Raw genomic sequence first — 23,637 nt, 5'->3', positions numbered from 1 at the left:
TGTTAATGGGCGGGATGTGTTATACTGGTTTAACTGGCCTCGGTTTATACGACTGTATGAAACCACTGAGAGTTTATTGTAGGAGTGGACACGTTTAGTTAATAATAATAATAATAATAATAATACATTTTATTTGTGGACGCCTTTCAAGACACCCAAGGTCGCCTTACAATGCATAAAAAGAACTGGACTCATACAGATGAAAACAGCAAAACACCAGCATAGATAGAGTTAAAACTCTTAAAAAAGTCTTATTTTCCTGATGTTGGACGCAAACCAAAGCCAACCTATTTAACTATTTACTACATTAAAGTTGAGATTAAGAGTGGTGGAGTCAGCAGTTTGTACTAGATAACACTTGAATACACTTAAAAAGAGGAATAAACTGTTAGCAGCTAGCAAAGGTGACCACAGTCTGTCAATCATCCACCGGCAGGACACACGGTCCAGTTAACTTGTAATGAACTCGGTTGAATTTACCTTTAACTGGGTCCAGTTGATGGTAATCAGTCATTTCATGCACTTTGGATACATCTAATGGGTCTTTTCACACATGTAAACCTGCACAAAAAGCTTTAAAAGAAATTAAAACCATTTTTAAGAACATTTAAGGCATAAAATCAGATGTCATGATGAGCTCTCACTCTTGTCTCTGTGGTTTGTCATGTGTTCATCAGTCTGGCGATTGGTTCGATCCACGGTCACTCTGCGGCGGTCGGGGAGCTGAGCATTGTGTGGATTGACACCCACGCCGACATCAACACACCGCTGACCTCGTCCACCGGAAACCTCCACGGGCAGCCCATGTCTTTCCTGCTCCACGAGCTGCAGTCAAAGGTCAGTTCTGGTACATGAGTGCGGTTTATTAGGGACACACAGAACCACGTTAATACAATCTGTTTAAAAGTCTGTCTTATTCATTTATACCACACGCCGCAGTCATGTGGCATATGATGGACTTTTGATAGGGAGCTGTTGCTAGGCAACCAAAGGGGACTCCAGGAAGTTACTGGTCAGATGCTAGCACGCTAAACTAAGATGGTGAACATGGTAAACATTATACCTGCTGAGCATCAGCGAGCCCCAGCGTCTCATGCATTAGCATAAAATGGAGTCACAGAGGTGGTTCACTCACCGTTGTCCTGAAGGCTCTTCCAGGATCCCCAAACACTCTTCTAACCGTCTGGATGAAACAATATTCCTTTCGCTTCGCGATAAATACAATTTCTAACCTGTTTCCCAAGTTGCGACTGTTCCCAAATAAAGAAGAAGGGAACGGCCCGCCGGCTGCCTGGATAGGAAACAGAGCAAAACGTTTATCGTGAAGCGGAAGGAATATTTTTTCATCCAGATGGTTAGAAGAGGGGAGTGTTTTTAAACGACCTTCGGGGTTTTTCAAATCTCACCAGTTAATTATCTTCTAGAGAAACTGATTTACCTCTGTGACTCCAATGTATGAGAGGCACAAACTGGGGCTGTACAATAGCATGTTAGCATGCTGACGTTAGCTCAAAGTACATGGTGTAGACTCTCTTGTTGACTGACGACCAAAGATCGGTTTGCACTCACTGTGACGATCGGTTCTTTGTCAAACTAAAGGTCAGTACTTTGTTCTGTGGGTTTGATCAGTTGTTCCAGTGTAGATGTGTCCTCACAGCTGTGCTCGTCCTGCAGGTCTTCTGTCGGCGGTGGACATGGTGGAGGTGAATCCTCTGAGGGTTCAGACCGACGAGGGCATCCAGTCCACAGTCAGCACGGCGGTGGACCTGTTGCTCGGCTGTTTCGGACGTCTCCGTGAAGGAAACCACCCGAAGGATTACCGCCTGCCCGAGCCTTGACGCCGCCGGCCTCTCCGACTGCGACGATGGACCCATAAACGTCTCTGATCACCAGCAGCAACTGAACAGAGAAGCAGATTTTTACTTCTGAATTTTAAACTTTAATATCCAGTGTACCTGTAACGTCACATCACATAAAATAAAAATAATCAACGTTATGCACTTGTTTACCAAACTGTCTGATCTATGAAGCTTCTTCCTGTGGTGTTTATTGAGTAATCTACTGTATACTTCTTTGTGGTGAATTCTTGAGTCTATAAAAGAGTAAATAAAATCCAAAAGTGATGACTTGTGATTGCTTCTTTTGTCTAAAACCCAGAGATGTCCACTTACAATGATGGAAAACAGAACAAAGCAGTTAATCCTCACATTTGAAAGGTGGCATCTAGCAAATTTTTACTATTTTTGATAAACAACAAGTAATTAATTGTCAAAATTGTTGTTGTTTTTTTGTTGATACTTATCAATGAATCGTCTGAGCTCCAAATTTTATACAAATGACCTCAAATGTAAGTACATCAAAATAAATTAGAAACAATGTTTTATGTTGTTGTTAAAATGTAATAAAACACATTTCATCCAATCAAACGTCAGAGCTGCAGACTGCAGATCCCTCAGTGGATGTTAGCTAACGTGGTTCTCGGTGCCACCGTCTCGCCAGCTTCCAGCATCACAGACCCAAAACGCTAACGGGCTACTTTTTTTAATCTTTTTAACACAAACAGGCTGCAGAGGTCAATCAGTTTCACATCGTTTAAAATGTCTCAACTTGAGCGAAAACATTGTGCTTATCCCAATAAGGCTTTATGAATCTATCTACCAGTTCCTGGTGAGTCGTCCAGCGGTCAGATTCACGCGTCATACGGGATGAATGGAGGAGAAGGAAAGACTGAGTGAGGGTTAAAAACACTGTGCACTGACAATAACACTAATTAAATCTGGGTTTATTTGATACGATGGCGTCTGGCTGATGGGAGGAGTCCATGTTTTCTTGGTTTTCATGCACTTCCTTATTAAGTTCCAAGTCGGGTATATCGGAGCTTTCCGAAAAGTCTGGGTTGTAATCGTGACTCGGATGTTGACGCTGTTAACAAGTCGGAAATCACATAATTAACTCCGATGTGACATGAATGTGGCAAAATGGTGTCACAGTGAAATTCATCCACACATCTTCATAAAATATTTGGTTGTAGGAGCCCGAGTGGCTACTCACAGGGCTACCTGACGAACAAGTGTCGCTGGCAAGCTAACAGCGGGTTAGGTGGGAAAAGATTTTTGAAAATACAAACACGTGACTGAAAGCGAGATTATGTAAGTTATTTAACATATTGTTCCTCTTATAAACAAAAAGGTGAATTCATAGGCAATAAAACAGCAGTTTTCCTGCTTACTTGTTCTGGTAGCTTATGGTGGCTAATGTTAGCTAACTGTCACTTGTAGCTACAGTGTACCTTTAAGTGTATTTATACAAGATAATGTACATTAACAGAGTTTCAAAGAAGTTGATTGGTGACTTTGTGAAAAGCAGTTGAGAAAACAGCACAAGGTCCATTTAGTCACTGGAGCTTTCAGTCATCGCACATCATTGTGCGCAGGTGGAGTCGGGGTGTGGCTTATCTTATGTGAGAATGGATTGGTCCCTCTGTGCATTTGCATATTTGTACAGGCATCTGAGTGTGTGTGAGGAACAAGGTAATAATACAAGTAGTGTTGCATGTTTGCATTACTCACATTATTGCACATCTTACCTTAATTACTGCGTTTGTTTCTCTCTAAATGTTTTTGAATCACTTGGTCATTTTTTAAAGAGTACTCATTATCATTATTTTAAAAGAAGGGCTGGATCAATGAATGAATAACTCGATAAGAGTCAGATCATATGTTTCATCCTTGTTATACAGTTTGACCAAAACCACACCTAACAGCCTTTTTACAGCATTTTAATACAGTTTCATGCAGATGAATCCATTTCTAATGTATGGCTAACACTTTTAAACTTTTTACTGCACAAAGACTAAGGATTTCCAGCTGTACCTGTTGCTGTTTGTTCAGCTGATACAAGACATGACACCTGAGTGTTGGAACTGATTTCATTTGCAAGAAACTCACAGGAGACAAAGTGAAGACATCACATCAGCTTTCTGCTCAGCTTCTCATTTATTGTCACCGTGCAGCAGATAAAGATTCAAACCTCCACCAAACGTTATGTTGAAACTAGTTAGTTTGACTTTAAAGCTGAGAGTGTGTTTAGCTGCAGCCAGCGGACTGAAGGCAACATCTTAACCAGCAGAGAATCATTTCTCTTTACAGCCAGCAGCTGCTCACACACACAATCAAACTCTGACTTTTATTTTAGATGGAAATATTTACTTCAGCTGCTGACGTCCGTCTACCTTCAACTGGCTGTAACTGAACTGCAAAACTGCAAAGATTTCCTGATACTTTTTTTCTTTAAAATTGTGTTGGCAGGTAATGCAGCGATTTACACACTATCAGACTCTACATATGTGTTTCCATTTAAAGATTATGGGCCCTACTTTCCTGCTGGCACAAGGCAGAAGTCAGCTGGTGGCGCTCTGTGTTTGGTCATTTCTCTGCACCAGGCAGGTGGTGCAGCTGAGGCTGACCAGGTGGTGCAATTAATATTTCATCTGTCTGCTGCTTTTATCTGTCTGCGTTTCTTCCACGCTGCAGCGAGCGGCGACTGCTTGGAGCCACAGATGGTAAAAAAAAAGACAAATATTAGTTGGTGTTCTTGTGCTGGTGGATTGTGCTTGTGCCCAGTTTCAGGAAATTACGGCCCACAGTGAGATTACATGCTTAATGACAGAAAGAGAAAGAAATCACAAGAGATCAGCTGATATTCTGCTGTACGTTGGTCCTGGAGATTTAGTGCACAGGACGCATCTTCATGCTGAAGGTCTTCAGGGAGTAGTCAAAACCCTTCCATTGTTGCCACTCCACTCCAACAGCAAAGAGAGTCTTGTCAGCCCCCCAACGATAAACCCCATTGGGGTTTGCGTAGTGACAAGCATTGTACCAGAACGCCCCCAGGAATGATCTGGCACAGTTGGCAGACCAGGAGTCCTGGTCTTTGTCGAAGGTGGTGAACTTCTGTCCGTTGTGGTAACTCAAGGCATCTCCTACAGAAACACACACAGAACCACAGTTAGTACATCTGCATGGTCTATAACCATCAGCTGAACCTTAAAGAGCTGCAGACTTCTGTCAGACAGGCTGGTGATCCCCGTTATGGTCCAGACACCTGAAGTCTGCAGCTGCTCCATCACCGTTTTACCTCACTGACACGGAACTCATCCACAGACACCAGAGGTCGTCGTCATTTAAACCGTCCACACAAAGACTGCCTTGGCAGCATCGTGCACCGCGGCCATGGGTGTGTACATAGTGTGCATTCCTGAGTCTCATCTGAGCAAACAGGTGAACACTCGGGTGGCAATGACGTCTCATTGAACTCAAGTGCCATTTCAGTAAGTAACTAAATAACTGAACAGTTGAAACACAGACTGTAACTCACCCGCCCCTCCATTGATGAATCCAGATACACGCAGCAGATATCCAGCATCTTCTGAATCAACGACGAATGAAGTGTACCGAGCAAACACTTTTTTCCCCTCGAAGTCCTCCATGTCGACCAGCAGCTCATATTTTCGGTTGCATGTCAGGTAGTGGATGTTGTCAAGACCTGAGCGCACACACACACACACACTATATATACACATGTACTAACTGGGCACAGTTTGACATTTTGTACAGACGTGTAGATAATTCATTAAAACATTAAAAAACTGACTTTTAGGAAGATAGTTCACTGATCTAAAGACGAGTCATGAAACTTGGTCACAGTCCCATTTCTGGTTTCACACAACACAGTTTAAATTTACTTACTACGAACAGCGAGTTTCACAAAGTCACATGACTGTTAGTTTTAGTCTCTCACCGAGCCAGTACTCTCCAGACGGGAAGCCAAAACCCTTCTTGTATTGATCCCAGGGCCTGTAGAAGTTCACCGAGCCGTCCATCCTCCTCTGGAACACCTGGTGGGGTGGGGGTATGGTTTATTGTGAAAGTCCAACAGGAAGTGTTCACACAGAAAATCACTTAAGTTAAAATACTCACCGTCCACCGACCTCCTTCTGACTTCATGTCGCAGTACACCTACACACAAACACATTCATCAGTGAATCGCTGTTCAAACTTGTACATCAGGTTAATACTAATGAGGCTGTGTGTTATTTAATGTATTATTATATTTTATGCAACTCTCAGAGGGCTCGGCTAGAATCACCCAGAGCCAGCTCCCGGGAAAGTACAAGGTGTGTCAAGATCAGATTATCATTTATTGATCCCCCAGAGGGGAAATTCGGCTGCTACAGCAGCACAGAGACAGATATAAGTACAGATAAATATGGAAACTTCAAATAAAACAGATGCATTCTAAGTGTATAAAATAAAAACTAAGAATAGAAGCAATTCAACTCAAAACTCAAACTTACAGCCTTCAGCAGTACACACACAGTACCCACAACTACTGAACACCAACTGTGTGATACCGGCTGCAGTGACAGCGGTGTCAGCAGATTACAGCACACTTCAGAGTAATAAGGTACCGTCAGCTCTAACAGCGTACACCAGAATATTATATCATCATGTAATTATTCACACTGATTGAGTCTGAATTGTCCTGCGAGGGACGGGCCATGGAATTGGCCAAACACCAATATAAAACTATCACGTTCATTCACGACCTCTGCTGCTGCTGCGACTGCCTGTATCTGTACCAGGCCGGTGTTTCTATCAGAGATTTCACTGTGAGAAGTGCAGCGAGAGCACTTCTGGTATGAATATAAATCAAACTGAACTGTCATGGTGATGTCTAGTCTCCTTTGTCACGTGATGTCAGGATCAGACGACATGATATCAACCCGATATTGGTCCGAGCCGACACACGAGGGGCGTCAGGGAGGAAATGAGCATCGAGCAGGACAGCTGCTTGATTTATCCCCTGTATGACGTGTGAATGTTTGCTGACACTGACCAATAGGAGCACAGAGCGCGGACTGATGTTGGTGCTGTCAGGGCGAACAGTCAGTCCCTGACGCCTCTCTCTCAAGGGGCTGTGATTGGTTGGGGTTCAAAGGTTGTCACGGCAAGATTTTGTGACTCTGCAGTGTGATCACCTAATCTGACTCAGGAAGAAATACCTTGTAGTCTGATTCCAGCACAAATGGGAACCTGCGTCCCAGAGAGGGGGAGGTGTACCTGGACAGCAGACTTTTCTCCAGTGGGGTAGATGATGTACACTCCGCTGGGTCGGCTCTTGTCTTGGTGATAGATGTCACTGCAGTCCACTGGGAGGACGGGCTTCTGGCAGCTGGTCAACAGTGGAGCCAGGAGGAGGAGGACGACGGATACCAGCTAGAACAGAGGAGATTTGACTTTTTGAATCGTACACACTGTTTTAACCGTTTGGCCTCTAGTTTCATGGCTGTGGGCAAAGTCTGAGAGACAGAAAAGCTGGAGCTGACTGACAGTAATTATCTTTAACCATCTACGCTACTGATATCACAAACCTCTAAGGTGTTCTGTGAAATATCAGTTCACAAACTTACCTTCATTGTCAGATTTCTGCTGAAACTGCTGATGGATAAAATCTGTCTGATGCTCTGAAAATACAGCAAGAAGAAATATAACAATTGTTCAGTAAACTCACACGAACGGATTATTATGTGAATGCAGAATAAGCACAGTTGAAATTTGGTGTCCAGGTTCACTCCCCACAAAAATACAGGAAGCTCAGCACAACAGAGGTGGAGTGACAGGAATAACTTCCCCCACAAAACTGCATTAGATACTAATCTTGACAATTCTTCTATTAAATAGAATTTACTAGAGTGAGACTTTCACTAAAGTCCAACTGGAACAATGTTCATCACTGTACATTTATGCATGAAAATAATCAGTCAGATCAAATTTAGCTTCAGTCTGGACAAACACACTTCTGTGTAGCCACAGCAGCAGACGTTGTTCCTCCAGAACTCGTCTTCTCAGGCAGCCCTCGGGCTGTGAGCCACTCTGAGCGATCTTCTCCAGCTGACCTTTTTAAAGTTACCAAAACTGAATCACCTCTAATCTAATGTAGCCTGTTGGCAGTGCTACAAGTCAGAGTGGTAGTAAGAAGCACGAATATTGCCTTACAGACTCAATTCAGGGGGAAAAAATATTATCACACACGATTATCAATAAGTTCATAAAACGGTCGCATTTTGTTTTGCAGTTGACATGCAATTTTCAATATTACTGCAATTTAATACAATGAAACAACATGTTCAAACTTTAGCTCAACGTTTTGCTAATTCAGACATTTTGGGTTAAAAAAATCACCAAAGCCTCTGAGAGAATAATATTACACACCTGTGTGAACTCACCTGAACTGAAGAGACTTTGTGGCTTCACCTTCAGAGGAAACAAACTGCTGCTTCTCTTTATATCTACAGAAGGTGTCGTCACCCAGTCGCACCTCTTAGAAAAAACAATGATCGTGTCTGGGTATTTAATTTCATCCCAAACCTCCAGGGATTCCTGTTCTTCTCCAAACAGAAATGATTCAGTTCTTTCAGAATATTAAACAGAGTTTATGTTTCTGCCAGTGGTCCTGTAGTACATGATGACTGTGAATTAAAGAAAACATTTCAGAAGATTTCTAACTTGTACCTGTAAAAACTACATCAGGTGGCATTAGGACCCCAGACGTTGCCCCAGCAGTTTGGAAGCAGCAGCCTCCCTTTCAGCTCGCCGGCGACACACAAAGCAAAGTTCTCTGAGAAATATTTGGGTCTGGTTGGTAAACTACTGCAGCTGCTGAGCTATATACGCTTATATGCTCGCAGGCGGGAACATGTTAGCACTAGTTAGTCACAATATATAGATCATTTACACGTAGATGCTGCATCTGGCTTGTGCGGTGCATCTCTGCCGCCGTCATCTTGCAGCAGGTTCTGACCAGTTCACATAGAAAATGCCAGATGTTTGTGCTGCTTTTGGATGAATGTTCGAATGAAAGAAATGCCAAAACCAAGCAACAGGGAATCAAAAGATATTTTACTGGTATGATTGAGTTTTAACTCGATACAATAAATAATCCTTCTATTAACATAATGTTACGTGACTATCCTGATACTAAAACAAGCTAACTTATGTTACGTAAAGAAAGAAAGATGAACGTTTTCATTAAAGTAATATAAGTTGTTGCTGTTGTTGTATTATTGTGCTAATTCTTCCTAAAATATCTCCTTTTAAGTGTTTACATCTGTTTCATGGCGCCGACATGACGTATGTGCCTGAACAAAAGTAACTTCACTGACTGTTACACTGTATCTCTGCTGATACACTCTATAAAATGAGCACCATATGAATATTAATTAAAAACAGAAGTGTGAAGCCTGCCAGAAATGTACTTGGCAGCCATTTTACAATACAGCAAGAAAAAAAGAATATACTTAGAAACTGGCTAACAAGAGCTAACAAATAACACTCAGTGGGGCTAGCAGGCTAACAAGAGCTAACAAATAACACTCAGTGGGGCTAGCAGGCTAACAAGAGCTAACTGTTCAACATCATGACATTCTATAGACGACGCCACACAATCCCACAATTCAAGTTTCTTTTTTTATTCAACATGTTTCCACCAGTATGGACTTAATCATTCAATAGTGTTATTAATGTTGTACAGTCTGCAGCAGAGAGTGACTGACTGTCGGTTTTAAGACAAAAAGAAGAAAAATCTATCTACCAGCTACAGAGACGGAGGATCCACAGCATCATTCAGACTTTCTGGGCAGACATGTTGTTTTTTAAAGCTCTGTAAAGCTGCAGAGGTGGTGATACTTGTGGGTTCAGAACTTAATGTAATGTTTAAACAGTCAGTGGTTCAGAACAACCAGAGACACTTTCACTTTACTCCATTTCATCCAGCAGCTGCTCAGTTTTCTCTGCTACTAACCTACAAAAAGTAATAAAAGAAGAGTTAACTGATGGAACAAATTTGCTTTGTGCTTTAAAGTTTTTATTCAATTCACAATCATCACATACTGCAAAAAAAAAAAAAACAAGTTGAGTGTTACAGAAGAACTGAGTCACTCTGAGGAGGAGCAGGAGCTACTTCAGGAGTTGGACTGAAAGTTAATCCCCGATAAGACCACAGTGCGTATCAGTGTCAATAAAAAGCTGTAAAATAATATTCAGCTGTGTTGATTTTGGCAGGTTTGTTGTGTGATTCTTATTTTTTCTCTCCCATCTTCCTGTTACGCATCATTTCTTCTTGCCAATGGTCCTGTAGTACATGATGACTGTGAATTAAAGAAAACATTTCAGAAGATTTCTAACTTGTACCTGTAAAAACTACATCAGGTGGCATTAGGACCCCAGACGTTGCCCCAGCAGTTTGGAAGCAGCAGCCTCCCTTTCAGCTCGCCGGCGACACACAAAGTTCTCTGAGAAATATTTGGGTCTGGTTGGTAAACTACTGCAGCTGCTGAGCTAAACGCTTATATGCTCGCAAGCAGGAACATGTTAGCACTAGTTAGTCACAATATATAGATCATTTACACGTAGATGCTGCATCTGGCTTGTGAGGTGCGTCTCTGCACTGCAACTCGGCTGATACACAAAATGAGCAAAATATGAATATTAATTAAAAACAGAAGTGTGAAGCCTGCCAGAAATGTACTTGGCAGCCATTTTACAATACAGCAAGAAAAATGAATATACTTAGAAACTGATTAGAAACTGATTATGAAGGGTTGGTATCAAACATTATAGAAATATTACTATCTGCAAAAGAAGAAGTGTAATAGAAGAAATGAGAAATGAGAGTTTGAAGAGGAGCAGGAACTACTTCAGGAGTTGGAACGAAAGTTAAACACTAATAAGACCACATGCGTATCAGTGTCAATAAAAGGCTGTAAAATAATATTCAGCTGAGTTGATTTTGGCAGGTTTGATGTCTGATTCTTATGTTTTTTCTCCCATCTTCCTGCATTGTTTCTTCTTCTGGTGCCAAGTGCAGCCCTGTGGCGTTGACGATGCCAACAGATTTCCCACACATGCTTTATTGTAATAAATGAAACTAAGAAATGTGTGTTTAGTGATGCAGGAGCAGCACAGTGATCCTTCTGTTACACCCCACCGTTAGGCGCCCATATGGGCCGAACCACACTCCACGCTGCCAACACGTTTCGAAACATGTGATCTTGCAGAACATCGCACCTGTCCATCATTATCACAGGAATCCACAGTAGCTTGTTAAAATCTACTCCTGCTTGCTGTGAACACGGCCTGATAAAGTTTGCACTTCTGAATATCAGATGCCTCTCTGGTTTTCACATTAATGATTTTCTCTCTCAACATGGTCTTAGTTTGTTATTTTTAACTGAATGTTGGCTCTCCTCCACTGTGTCTGCCATACTTTCAGAATAATCAGTTTTTTTACTTGTGTCGATAAAAGAGGAGGAGGAGTTGCCAGTATCTTCTCTAATAACTTCACACTTCTTTGTGTCACTTTGGAGACTTTTTAAGCTTTAGTTATTAAAGCTCAGCAGTCTGTACTAACTGTGACTATCTATCGACCCCTAACACCAACTTTTTATCTGAGGTTTCTGATTTTATGTTGTTCTTACCAGTTATAATAAGATTATTTTACTTGGTGATTTTAATTGCTGATTCTAAGGCTATGGAAGTTTTAGACGTTCTGGAACCACAACCATGGGAATACATGAGATTTGGTTATCGCAAGGGGTATCGAAACAGATCTCTGATATCACTGATGTCTCTGACCGTTTCTGTGTTTTTGTTAATGCTACTACGTCTCCATCACAACAGTGTCATGAGTCTGTTGTAGTAAAGTGAAAGGATTTGTTGGGTCTCTGTAAATAATATTATAAAGATTACGGTCTAGACCTGCTCTATAGGAAAAGTGCAATGAGATAACTTCTGTTATGAATTGGCGCTATATAAATAAAATTGAATTGAATTGAATCCTTGATAACTATTCTAGGACAAGCTTTTCAGATATTATGAATACTTTTCCTCCATTGAATGTTTGCTCAGTTGATGATCTACACCAGGTCTATTCAGTTGATGGCCCACGGGCCACATCCGGCCCAGAAGCAACCTCCGAGTGGCCCAGCGTACATATATCTGATGTAGGACAAAATAAGTAAACTACATATAAAGTGTATGGAAGCAGCCAACGAGTGAGCCATCTCGCTTCCTTCTCATCTCTGCTGAGAGTTGGACATGCTCAGCACGGGTCGAATGTTTATGGATTTAGCGATGCTGCCGATCACATCTTTCACAGATCAGCGTTTTCTCATGTGAGCTCCGATCAGCTTAAGAGCTTTTCGAAACATCTGGCTGTGACAGTCACAAGTAGGAAGTGCTCTACTGAAAATATGTCTCTGTCAATGTGTTTTACCACTCTCACTGCCTCCAGTTTATTTCTAACGTGGCAGCTGCACATAATTCTATTCAATTCAATTTTATTTATATAGCGCCAATTCATAACAGAAGTTATCTCATTGTAGTCCTTAAAGGATAGTTAAAGGATACATCCTGATCAAAGATAACTCTGAGGTTCCTTACGGTGCTGCTGGAGGCCAGGGCAATGCCATCTAGAGTAACTATATCTTTAGATATCGTGTCTCTGAGGTGTTTGGGGCCAAGTACAATAACTTCAGTTTTGTCAGAGTTTAACAACAGAAAGTTGCAGATCATCCAGGTTTTTATGTCCTTAAGGCATGCTTGAAGTTTAGCTAACTGGTTAGTTTCATCTGGCTTGATCGATAGATATTATTGGGTATCATCTGCATAACAATGGAAGAATGTTTCCTAATAATATTGCCTAGAGGAGGCATATATAAGGTGAATAGAATCGGTCCAAGCACAGAACCTTGTGGAACTCCGTGACTAACTTTGGTGTGCACGGAGGACTCACTCAACATGTACAAACTGAGATTGATAGGATTTAAACAATGAAAAGCACTGAAACAAAGGTACCAGTGAAGGCTATTTAAAGGGAACCCATTGTGCTTTTTAATGGTGACAAAGTACTATAACAAAGTCTGTGCTGTATATTTCTGACAAATGTACAAAGTCTACTGTGCAGCACCTGCACGCAATGTGCATATGTGCCGCCAATCACTCGACAAAAATGATTACCAAATATTTTACCTGAACATTGATGTTGTGAAGGACTTTCTATTCACAAAATCGCCCTTGTTCCCCTCAGGCTCCAGTGATGGGTATGTGGGTCCAATCCATGGACCTATGACCCCGGCATTGGCAAATGGCCAGGAAACACTACAAACCTATTCAGTAGTTCAGGGAGAACAGCCTTGTGATTAGTGTATTAGCATACAGTATTCTTGCTCAGACATGTTGGTTCCTGTGCCAAAAAAACCCAGCAACACAATGCACAGTGTTCGCTACTGTAACTGCACGGCTTTGTTCGGTGGCATTACCAACGTCTATCAATCGTCCGGAAAAGCAAACGGATCACTGCGGTCTCTAAACACTCTCCCTCCGAAGAGAACCTCGTACAGTTCTGGCACCTACAGGTCCACGGGATTTTACGAGAATGGTGACGCCATTTCCAAAGGAGTTGATTAGTGAAAGGACGACGCTTTTTATAGCCGCTTTTAATCCAAAACTCTGAACTTAACCTCCTCTGGAGCAGGTAGCATAAGTTACCATGGTGATCTAGCCAGGTCAAAAGAGAGCCACCTTCGTGACACTGAAAACTCTGGCTTTAGACTCAACGTACCTCGCTAACCTATTAGTCAATTTCCATTTATCGCATCACTTTCATATTTCCTCTTTATATTATTATTTTAGGGTGTTATATTTTAACTCTATTGTTATTACATATTTTAATTGTGCCTGTTTTAGTATCATCATTTTAGTATTTTATATGCACTTCCATTTATTTTGCACTTTTATCTGTTTTATATTCAAGAGTTTGTTCTTTTATTGGTTTTCTATCTGCTTTATGTGAGATCATCTCGTATATTTGCATCTTATTTGTTTATATCTAATATGTGGTCGTTTCCTCTACTTAAATTTCACCTGCCTTATATTATTTCTTTTGTCCATTTTCCTTATTCATCCATGAACTGATATCTTTTATTTTGCACTTCCATCTGTTCGGCTCAGTGCTGCTGACATATGCGCTCTCATATTCCTAATTTTTTCTTTGCTTAAGCTTGAAAAGCGCTATATAAATAAAGTTATAATAATAATAATTATCTGTGGAGTAACTACACCCCAAACCCAAAACAAGATAACACAACTAATTTGCAACAATGAAATACACAACAGCAGTAACACACAAGTGACCACACCAAAACGTGGACTGCAACAACCACAACACACAGTGGTCACCCTGGACTCAACGACCACAAACAATGTTTCCAACTTACACGTCAGCAGCAAACAAGTGACCCAACAGATGTGGAGTTACTGCACACACAAGTATTTACCACCAAACACAAGTATTGTCATCTCACAGAAAGTTGCTGGGAATCAAGCTGTAGAGGCAAGAAATGAGTCAGTCTGTCTGAAGAGGAGCAGGAACTACTTCAGGGGGTTTAATGAAAGTTAAACACTAAGATCACAGTGCGTATCAGTCAATAAAACTCTTGAAACTGACATACAGCCGTAACACCACCTTTACATAAATACTTGATGGTCCGCCTGCCTCTGAATTAAAGCGACTTTCTGCAGAAAGAGTTGTGGTTTCCTCTGCCGGCTGCGTTTACTGTTAAAAGGCCCGTTGTGAGATGCTTAGTGAGAGAAAGAAATCACGAGAGCTGATATTCTGCTGAACGTTGGTCCTGGAGAACTACTGCACTGCACGACTCTTCATGCTGACGACCTTCAGTTAAATGAAGTATAAAAGAACCTAACAGTACCAGAGCTGCAAGGTCGCTGTCATCGCAGTGTTTGAGCTCCTCTGAACAAACTTCAACAATCAGTCAGTTTTCTTCTGTTGCAGCACAACTTTATACTTTATTCTGATTAGAAACACATATTTTACATCTTCCACAGCATTTATTGTTTGAACAATCATTTCTGTCACACACTAACAGGAGTGCAGCTCACACATTTCTCTGCATGAAATAAAGTTGTGCTGTTAGGCGGACATGTTTTCTGCAGCAGTGAAACAGATCTGAGGTCAGTGAGGGAGTGATGATGAACAGGTGAACAGAGATCAGTCCTCCTCTGCTGCGCACCAGGAAGTAAACCAGACTTCAGTCGGAGTTATTATATACACTAAACATCTACTTCACAATACTCTTTAAATGTACATGTGAACAGTTCTTTACTTGAGTATTTCCATTTTATGCTACTTTATACTTCTACTGCACCACATCTCAGAGGGAAATATTGGACTTTGTACTTACATTGGCAGTAGTATTGGCAGGTGTGTGCTGCCCTCTGCTGGACGACCCTGAAACACCACACACCTCTTTGTTGTCTGTGTTGTAATTTGATTTTAATGTGGTGTGAAGTTCATGCAGTAATTAAAGACAAAAATCCAAATAATTGTTCTTTCAACAAATGTTTTTAATTGAATTATGACTCAGTAAATGTATACATAAAAAGGAAATACACGTAACATTTGCCCTCATGCAAGATCATCTTCATATCCTTCTAAACCTCTCTGAGGTTTTTTCTGGTGTTTTCTGGTGTTTCAAGTCAGGTTCACCAAACACTCTGAACTGCACACACTTGTTGTAAATCGATCGTTTCAGCCTGATGACCACCACCTGTTCACCTGTTCACTAGCATAATCTACGCCCCTAAAGTACCATATAAGGCTGCCCGCTCCGTTTGTGGGCAAGTTTCATTTGCAAACATGTAAAACCAAAGAGTAAAGAGAAGACTTTGACACTGCAGAGCTTCAGCTGTCCGACAAAAAGACAAGTTTAACAGAGTTAGAAGTCATATTAGAGGACGTGAAACAATAATAACACAAATATTACAAATACAGCTCACCAACGATGTGCCATCAGAGCAGAGGGAATGGTTTGACATATAGATGCTAACAAAGCAAAGCAAAGCGTCATTTCGACTGTGGGGGACACGTGTTGATTTGAAACTAAAGCAGGCTGTATAAAGACTGCCCAGTCTCTCTGTGGCTGTGTCCGAAATCTCTCCCGGGTTACACAGTGCACTACATGTACTGGAGTGTGTAAATGTCTCCACTGAGTAGCGCCCTCAAAGAGTCTGTGGTGAGTACGCTACTTTCTAACAATCCCACAATGCAATGTGCTGCATGTTACAGATTCTGCTCTACAGCTGATGATTAGTTAGCCGAAATCTCAATTTACTGCTCGCTACTGTTTTATGGGGAGCAGTGAATGAGACCTGCAGACACTACTCGGGGCTGAAAAAGGTTCACATGTTAATATATATATATATTAAAAAAAAAACTTCGTCCTTCACCCTCCGCGGGTGGTCTCATCCTTCGAGCTCGGGTCCTCTACCAGAGGCCTGGGAGCTTGAGGGTTCTGCGCAGTATCTTTGCTGTTCCTAGTACTGCACTTTTCTGGACCGAGATGTCTGGTGTTCTTCCAGGGATCTGCTGTAGCCACTCCTCCAGTTTGGGGGTCACTGCCCCGAGTGCTCCGATGACCACGGGCACCATTGTCGCCTTCACCTTCCAGGCCTTCTCCAGCTCTTCTCTGAGCCCTTGGTATTTCTCTAGTTTCTCATGTTCCTTTTTCCTGATGTTGCCATCACTTGGTATTGCCACATCAACCACAACGGCTTTCCTCTGCTGTTTGTCCACCACCACGATGTCTGGTTGGTTCGCCATTACCATTCTGTCAGTCTGAATCTGGAAGTCCCACAGGATCTTGGCTCGGTCATTCTCTACCACCTTTGGAGGTGTTTCCCACTTTGACCTTGGGGTTTCCAGTCCATACTCCGTGCAGATGTTCCTGTACACTATGCCAGCCACTTGGTTATGGCGCTCCATGTATGCTTTTCCTGCCAGCATCTTACACCCTGCAGTTATGTGCTGGATTGTCTCAGGGGCCCCTTTGCACAGCCTACACCTTGGGTCTTGTCTGGTGTGGTAGATCTGGGCCTCTATTGCTCTGGTGCTCAGGGCCTGCTCCTGTGCAGCCATGATGAGTGCCTCTGTGCTGTCCTTCAGTCCGGCCCGCTCTAGCCATTGGTAGGATTTCTTGATATCAGCCACTTCAGTTATGTTCCGGTGGTACATCCCATGTAGGGGTTTGTCCTCCCATGATGGTCCCTCCTCCAGCACTTCTTCCTCTGTTCCCCATTGCCTGAGACATTCACTGAGCACGTCATCTGTTGGGCCCTTATCTTTGACGTACTTGTGGATCTTGGATGTTTCATCCTGGATAGTGGCTCTCACACTCACTAGTCCACGGCCGCCTTCTTTACGGCTAGCGTACAGTCTCAGGGTGCTGGATTTGGGATGGAACCCTCCATGCATGGTGAGGAGCTTTCGCGTCTTAACGTCTGTGGTCTGTATCTCTTCCTTTGGCCACCTTATCATTCCCGCAGGGTATCTGATCACTGGCAGGGCGTAGCTGTTTATTGCCTGGGCCTTGTTCTTGCCATTGAGCTGACCTCTTAGGACTTGCCTTACTCGTTGGAGGTATTTGGCAGTTGCTGTTTTCCTTGTTACCTCTTCGAGGTTGCCATTTGCCTGTGGTATTCCAAGGTACTTGTAACCATCCTCAATGTCTGCAATTGTTCCTTCTGGGAGTGAAACCCCTTCTGTGTGGACTACCTTCCCTCTCTTTGTCACCATTCGACTGCACTTCTCAAGCCCGAACGACATCCCGATGTCAGAGCTGTAGATCCTGGTGGTGTGGATCAGTGAGTCGATGTCCTGCTCGCTCTTAGCGTATAGCTTGATGTCATCCATGTAGAGGAGGTGACTGATGGTGGCCCCATTTTTGAGTCGGTATCCATAGCGAGTCTTGTTGATTATTTGGCTGAGGGGGTTCAGACCTATGCAGAACAGCAGTGGGGACAGAGCATCTCCTTGGTATATGCCACATTTGATGGATACTTGTGCAAGTGGCTTGCCATTGGTCTCAAGGGTGGTTTTCCACAGCCTCATTGAGTTTGCAACAAAGTCTCTTAGAGTCTTATTGATGTTGTACATCTCCAAGCATTCAGAGATCCATGTGTGCGGCATTGAGTCATATGCTTTCTCGTAATCAATCCAGGCAGTGCACAGGTTGGTATGTCGGGTTCTGCAGTCTTGGGTGACTGTTCTGTCCACCAGGAGTTGGTGTTTGGCTCCTCTGGTCCCTTTGCCAATGCCCTTCTGTGCTTTGCTCATGTATTGATCCATGTGTCCACTTATCTTAGCGATGATGCCTGACATGAACTTCCATGTTGTGGAGAGACAGGTTATTGGCTAATAGTTGGATGGGACTGTACCCTTTGCAGGATCCTTCAGGATCAGGATTGTGCGCCCTTCGGTAAGCCATTAAGGGTGCATCCCATCTCTTAGCAGCTGGTTCATTTGTGCTGCTAGGCGCTCGTGGAGTGCAGTGAGCTTCTATAGCCAGTAGGTGTGGATCCTGTCAGGGCCCGGTGCTGTCCAATTCTTCATACCTGTCTGCCGCTCTGATGGTGACTGGATTCTGTTCAGGGAGGTTGCTGTGGTCCTTTCTCAGAGCCACCAGCCACTGTGCATTGCTGTTGTCTGATGCCTCCCTCTCCCATAAACTTTTCCAGTATTGTTCAGTTTCCAGCCTTGGTGGGTCTGCTCTGCTGTTATTACCCTGCCATTGAGCGTACACTTTCGCAGGTTGAGTTGCGAACAGACGGTTTATTCTTCTGGCTTCATTATCTTTCGTGTACCTCTTTAGTGTACCTCTCATGTACTTCTTGGGTACTTGCTGTCTCATTGCACGTCTCTCAGCCTCTGTCAGTTGGCTCACTTCTCTCCGGGCCTCCTCGATTTTTGCCTCCAGCCTTCGTTTCCATGGTGGGTACTGTTTCTCATGGCTCCCATGGTTGCTCTTATAGCCAAGCTGTAAGAGTAACACTATGCAAGGTGGCCCAGTAATCAGTAATCAGGCCTATTGTTTTTTGGCTGCACCTACCTCATTACTGTTAAGTACCTGATTAGCATATGATTCGCGTGACCAAGGTGCTAATACACTGTGATAGACTTTGGGCAGATTGAATCTCAAACCACCATTTCTGTGGACCACCATTTCTGTTACCAATTGAGCTATCCAGCCATTATATATATATATATATATATATATATATATATATATATATATATATATATATATAGTTATAGTTAGAATAAATGAATTTGTGTTTCCTCATTAAACGAGCTGCCTGGTTCTCATGAGGTGAAATGTTTGTTGTATTTCACTTTATTTCTTAGTTTAATTTGTTTTCATTTTAAATTAAATGAGGTTTTCTTTACTCACCTGTCTCTCTGTCTGTCTCTCTCTCTCTGCCTGTCTCTCTCTCAGTGTTGAGTCTTCAGGATCTCTGCTGTCGCTGCATCGTCTTCTGCACTCTGGTCCTGTGGTAGTTTAGGTGTTGTCTCTTCCTGGTTTATTTTGTAGTATTCTCCTTCCCTTGTGTGTCTTGTGTTTTTACTTCCTGTCTTTGTTTTCCCTCCAGTTTTGATTGTTGGTCCTTCCTTGATTGTTTGCACCTGAGTATCGTTGTCTCACCTCCCCGAGGGTATTTAGTCTGGGTCTCTTGTTTGTTCAGTCGGTGTAGTCCCTCATTCGTCCAGGAGTGTTCTATCGTAGATAGGGTTTCAGTCGTAGTCATCTGGACACTGTTTTCAGAATCAAGACGTTTCAGCTCCCATCCGGAAGTCATTCTCAATTGTGAAAAAATGGAACGAGAACTCAGAAATTTAAGCTACTCTGTGTTACATAAGCCCTGCCCTCAGGAAGGAGTCTACCTGAGAATCTGTAGATTAGCTAGTTTCACCTGAAACTGACCTTCAGTTTTAGGTGAAACTGATCTTCACCTCACTGTCTTCAAATGTGTGGTTTGTAGCTTTTAGATGTAAATGCGAGGTGAAGATTCTAAGTAGAGAGAAGAGTTGGTTTGAACGGGGTGTCAAGGAAGCCATTTTTTGTGAAAAAAGAAAACCCCTCTTTGAACAGAAATGGTGGTCTGAGATTCAATCTGCCCAAAGTTTACCACAGTGTATTAGCACCTCGGTCACGCCAATCATATGCTAATCAGGTACTTAACAGTGATGAGGGAGGTGCAGCCAGAAAACAATAGGCCTGATTACTGATTACTGGGCCATCATGGAAACTATTAGGTCAGTTTCAGGTGAAACTAGCTAATCAACAGATACTCAGGTAGACTCCTTCCTGAGGGCGGGGCTTATGTAACACAGAGTAGCTTAAATTAAGTAGCTTGAACCCGGATTTGTTAAGCTCTCCAGCCAACAAATCCCTAATCGAATCTTTCATTCAACACTCTTAGATCGTCTCTTTTGCCTTTTTCTGACACTACAGGTATTTGCAAAAAACAAACAAACTGGTGACTTTTTCAAACACGTGCTAACCCAGTGAGCCCACAGTTGTTAGCAAGACCAACTGACTGACTGAACATGGCGTTTCAAAGTGTTGACACTTCATCAAAGTCAACGAAACAACTGCCAGATTTATGTTGCGAGAGGGTTCCTAATAAATCCCTTACTTAAATATTTATCTACCGTCCCACCAAACCATCTACCTAAAAAGATCTGATAAGGTATTCAGAAGAATTCAGATGCAATAAAATGCTATTAAACCCCATCCCTATCCACCTGTCTAGAAGGCTGGCCTTGTAAAGCTTTGCAGGCAATTGGTGGACAGTGAGGGGTCATCAGCTCATCTTGTTCACCTGGGCCTTCCAGGATAAAAAGCTGGCACATGTGCTTAGTCCTGCCCTTCTTTCTTCAGCAGACGTCCACCCTGCATCATAATTTTCTTTTTGCACTTTCAACCCCTCAATAGCACCGAACCCACACATCCACGCGATGCTTTCATTGCTGATGTTGCTCATTTCCACACCCTGCTGTTTGTTTGTGTTACCTTGTTTCAATAAATTTCATTTGTAAATATAACTCATGGGTGGACTCCCTCCTTGTCACATTCCCTGAGCCAGTTTGTGGCAATCTCATGCTCCATCTTACCCTCACTGACGAACCAGACCCCGAGATACTTGAACTCCTCTATTTGGGGCAGTGACACACTCCCAACCTGAAATGAGCAAACTACCAATTTTCTGCAGAGTACCATGGCATCAGACTCGGACTCTCATCACTGCCACTTCACACTCGGCTGCAAACATCGCAGTGTGCACTGGAGGGCACAGTCAGATGACCTCAGCAGCACCACTTCATTTGCAAAAAGCAGAGATGCAATCCTCTGTCCACCATGCCGGACACTCTCTACACCTCTGCTACGCCTTGAGATTCTGTCCATGATATCACAAACATGAGCTTGACTTCCTGCCGAGAATGTGAACACTGCTCTTATACAAGCGAATGGCTCGTATTGATCACCCCGGTACCCCATAGTACCTCGAGCTGGAAAAAAAAGTCAGTTCTGGAACATGAGTGCGGTTTATTAGGGACACACAGAACCACGTTAATACAATCTGTTTCAAAGTCTGTCTTATTCATTTATACCACACGCCGCAGTCATGTGACATGATTTATTGGAATAAGAAATCTGACCCATGATGATTGTAGTGCTGAAAATACAGTTTCAGTTCTGCATCAGGCATACAATCAGCCAGGCTAGCTGTTTCCCCCATAAGTCTTTGTGCTAAGCTAACCAGCTTCTAGCTCCAGCTACATATTGATCGAACTGATATGAGATGATTTGTTTCGGAGGTCCATACTTAGCGAACGGTGTTCTGTTCATACCATCACACAGACCGGATATTACTGTCTGTGCCTTTAAATGTCGGTCCTTGTTCACCAGATTTCTGACTTGCCAAACTTCTCCTGGATCAAGTCGTGTGTGTGGGCCAGAGATCTCGTCTACATCGGTCTGAGGGACGTGGATCCAGGGGAGCAGTAGGTTTCTGAGCTTATCTGAAGTCACTTAGACTGGGATGTGTTTTGAAGAGAGAGAACATCCACATTTTAGGTTGAGTTCATTTAACTGTCAGCCAGAAAGACTCAAAAGACAGAAAGATGACTGTCCTTTCTGTCTTTCCACTGGAGTTACCAGACAGCTGTTTCTTAATAGGTAAAGAAATGATTTTGAATCTGCAGGCCAACGACTGGATGATGGTGGAGTCTGCAGCCACGCTAGCTGCTCTGTCAGGCTGTATGTAGGCACAGCGATGCTTTGAGCTGAATGCTAACATCAGCATGCTAACATGCTCACAGTGACAGTGCTAATGTGCTGATGTTTAGCAGGTAATGTTTATCATGTTCACCATGTTAGTTTAGCGTGTTAGCATGCTAACATTAGCTGAGGCTGATGGGAACGTCATCAGCTCTGCAGGTATTTGGTCAGAAACCAAAGTGTTGGACACATTAACATGTCGACCTGATGGTGGCGCTAGATGGAAAGACCGAGGATCACCAGAGTTATTACAGTTCATCCTGAGGGGAGCATGAATGATGAAGCACATTTCATAACATTCCAACAGCTGCTAATGTTTCAGTCTGAACAAAGTGGAGGACAGACAGGTGTTACCATCCGTAGAGCCGTGATGCTAGCATGGCTTCAGTCTATTAGCTGTAGAGTTAGCAATAGCACTGGGAGTTACGGCTCTTCCAGAAAGGCACAGATTCAAATACATTTGATAACATAATTTTTTCTTCTGTTTCCCCAGTTACATCCTGAAGCTGCTGGGTGTGAAGGTGTTTTCCATGACAGAGGTGGATCAACTCGGTATAGGCAGAGTCATGGAGGAGACGTGTGACTACATCTCTGCCAAGTGAGCGCCACCTCCTGATTAGTCACTGCGCTGTACCTTTGTATATTTACTTAACAGCCACCTATTGACACTGTCAGTAGCCACCTTGCGACGCCCTAGCAACACCATGGCAACAGCAGATCATTTCCATTCACGATGAAAATGAACATACAGTGTGAAACTCTGCTACAGATTATCCACAGGCAGTAACACTGAGTTAAGCAAAGGATTGTTTTTATTGTGTCCGAGCACAATCTGATCCCAGCTTTAAGAGTCTGCACCTTTTACACCTTTTAATAATAACCACCAACTCGCAGTAGCTTCCTCACAAAGACAGTGTTTGCAAATTGATCTTCCCCTCACAGGAAGAAACCGATCCACCTGAGCTACGATGTCGATGCCATCGACCCCTCTGTTACCCCGGCAACCGGGACACCTGTAGCCGGAGGGCTGACCTACAGAGATGGCGCCTAAAACACTGAACAAATCTGTCAGACTGGTACGACTCAAAACACCAACAAACACAGTCTGATTGCTATATTCTGTCATGTCTATACAGCAAATATGAAGCTACAGCCAGCAGCCGGTTAGCTTAGCTTAGCATAAAGACTTGAAACAGGGGGAAACAGCTAGTGTGAGGAACAAGGTAATAATACAAGTAGTGTTGCATGTTTGCATTACTCACATTATTGCACATCTTTCCTTAATTACTGCATTTGTTTCTCTCTAAATGTTCTTAAATCACTTGGTCATTTTTTAAAGAGTACTCATTATCATTATTTTAAAAGAAGGGCTGGATCAATGA

General features: G+C 42.8%; 3 protein-coding genes across 6 annotated transcripts in view; 2 read left to right on the top strand and 1 right to left on the bottom strand.

Annotated features, from left to right (window-relative positions):
• The window catches only part of LOC122867428 (microfibril-associated glycoprotein 4-like), a 439,962-nt gene that overhangs the window by 126,315 nt on the left and 290,010 nt on the right, over positions 1-23,637 (top strand). The gene's annotated exons all lie outside the window — the stretch shown is intronic.
• On the top strand, positions 558-23,357 carry LOC122867446 (arginase-1-like). Its single transcript, XM_044178248.1, has 4 exons — positions 558-837; positions 21,884-21,978; positions 22,749-22,853; positions 23,198-23,357. Exons 1-4 carry the CDS (start codon positions 805-807, stop codon positions 23,304-23,306), a joined length of 342 nt encoding a protein of 113 aa, XP_044034183.1. The 5' UTR covers positions 558-804; the 3' UTR covers positions 23,307-23,357.
• LOC122867426 (microfibril-associated glycoprotein 4-like) overlaps positions 3,977-23,637 on the bottom strand; it is a 29,876-nt gene continuing 10,215 nt past the window's right edge. The window contains exons 1-9 of one of the 4 annotated variants that reach the window (XM_044178222.1): positions 15,915-15,930; positions 13,089-13,225; positions 8,274-8,379; positions 7,472-7,525; positions 7,122-7,277; positions 5,979-6,017; positions 5,800-5,896; positions 5,377-5,544; positions 3,977-4,981 (exon numbers count right to left, since the gene is read on the bottom strand). In XM_044178222.1, the coding sequence (XP_044034157.1) occupies positions 4,728-4,981; positions 5,377-5,544; positions 5,800-5,896; positions 5,979-6,017; positions 7,122-7,277; positions 7,472-7,525; positions 8,274-8,379; positions 13,089-13,096 (882 nt within the window). In that variant the 5' untranslated portion in view covers positions 13,097-13,225; positions 15,915-15,930 and the 3' untranslated portion in view covers positions 3,977-4,727. Of the gene's footprint in view, positions 4,982-5,376; positions 5,545-5,799; positions 5,897-5,978; positions 6,018-7,121; positions 7,278-7,471; positions 7,526-8,273; positions 8,447-8,573; positions 8,614-13,088; positions 13,226-15,914; positions 15,931-23,637 lie in introns of those variants that run through there. The other 3 variants (XM_044178221.1, XM_044178219.1, XM_044178223.1) reach the window with 3 other exon arrangements.

This window comes from Siniperca chuatsi, linkage group LG20 (assembly GCF_020085105.1).
Source record: "Siniperca chuatsi isolate FFG_IHB_CAS linkage group LG20, ASM2008510v1, whole genome shotgun sequence".
Classification (NCBI taxonomy): Eukaryota; Metazoa; Chordata; class Actinopteri; order Centrarchiformes; family Sinipercidae; genus Siniperca; species Siniperca chuatsi.
The sequence above is the reverse complement of the archived record's forward strand: the minus strand, read 5'-3'. Positions and strand labels throughout refer to the sequence as shown.

Bases quoted from the DNA above. Each gene is read 5' to 3' on its own strand.
- LOC122867446 (XM_044178248.1), top strand. From the start codon at position 805: ATGTCTTTCCTGCTCCACGAGCTGCAGTCAAAG. The intron at 21,979-22,748 runs GTAGGTTTCTGA...CTGTTTCCCCAG, and splicing joins GACGTGGATCCAGGGGAGCA to TTACATCCTGAAGCTGCTGG. The intron at 22,854-23,197 runs GTGAGCGCCACC...TTCCCCTCACAG, and splicing joins TGTGACTACATCTCTGCCAA to GAAGAAACCGATCCACCTGA.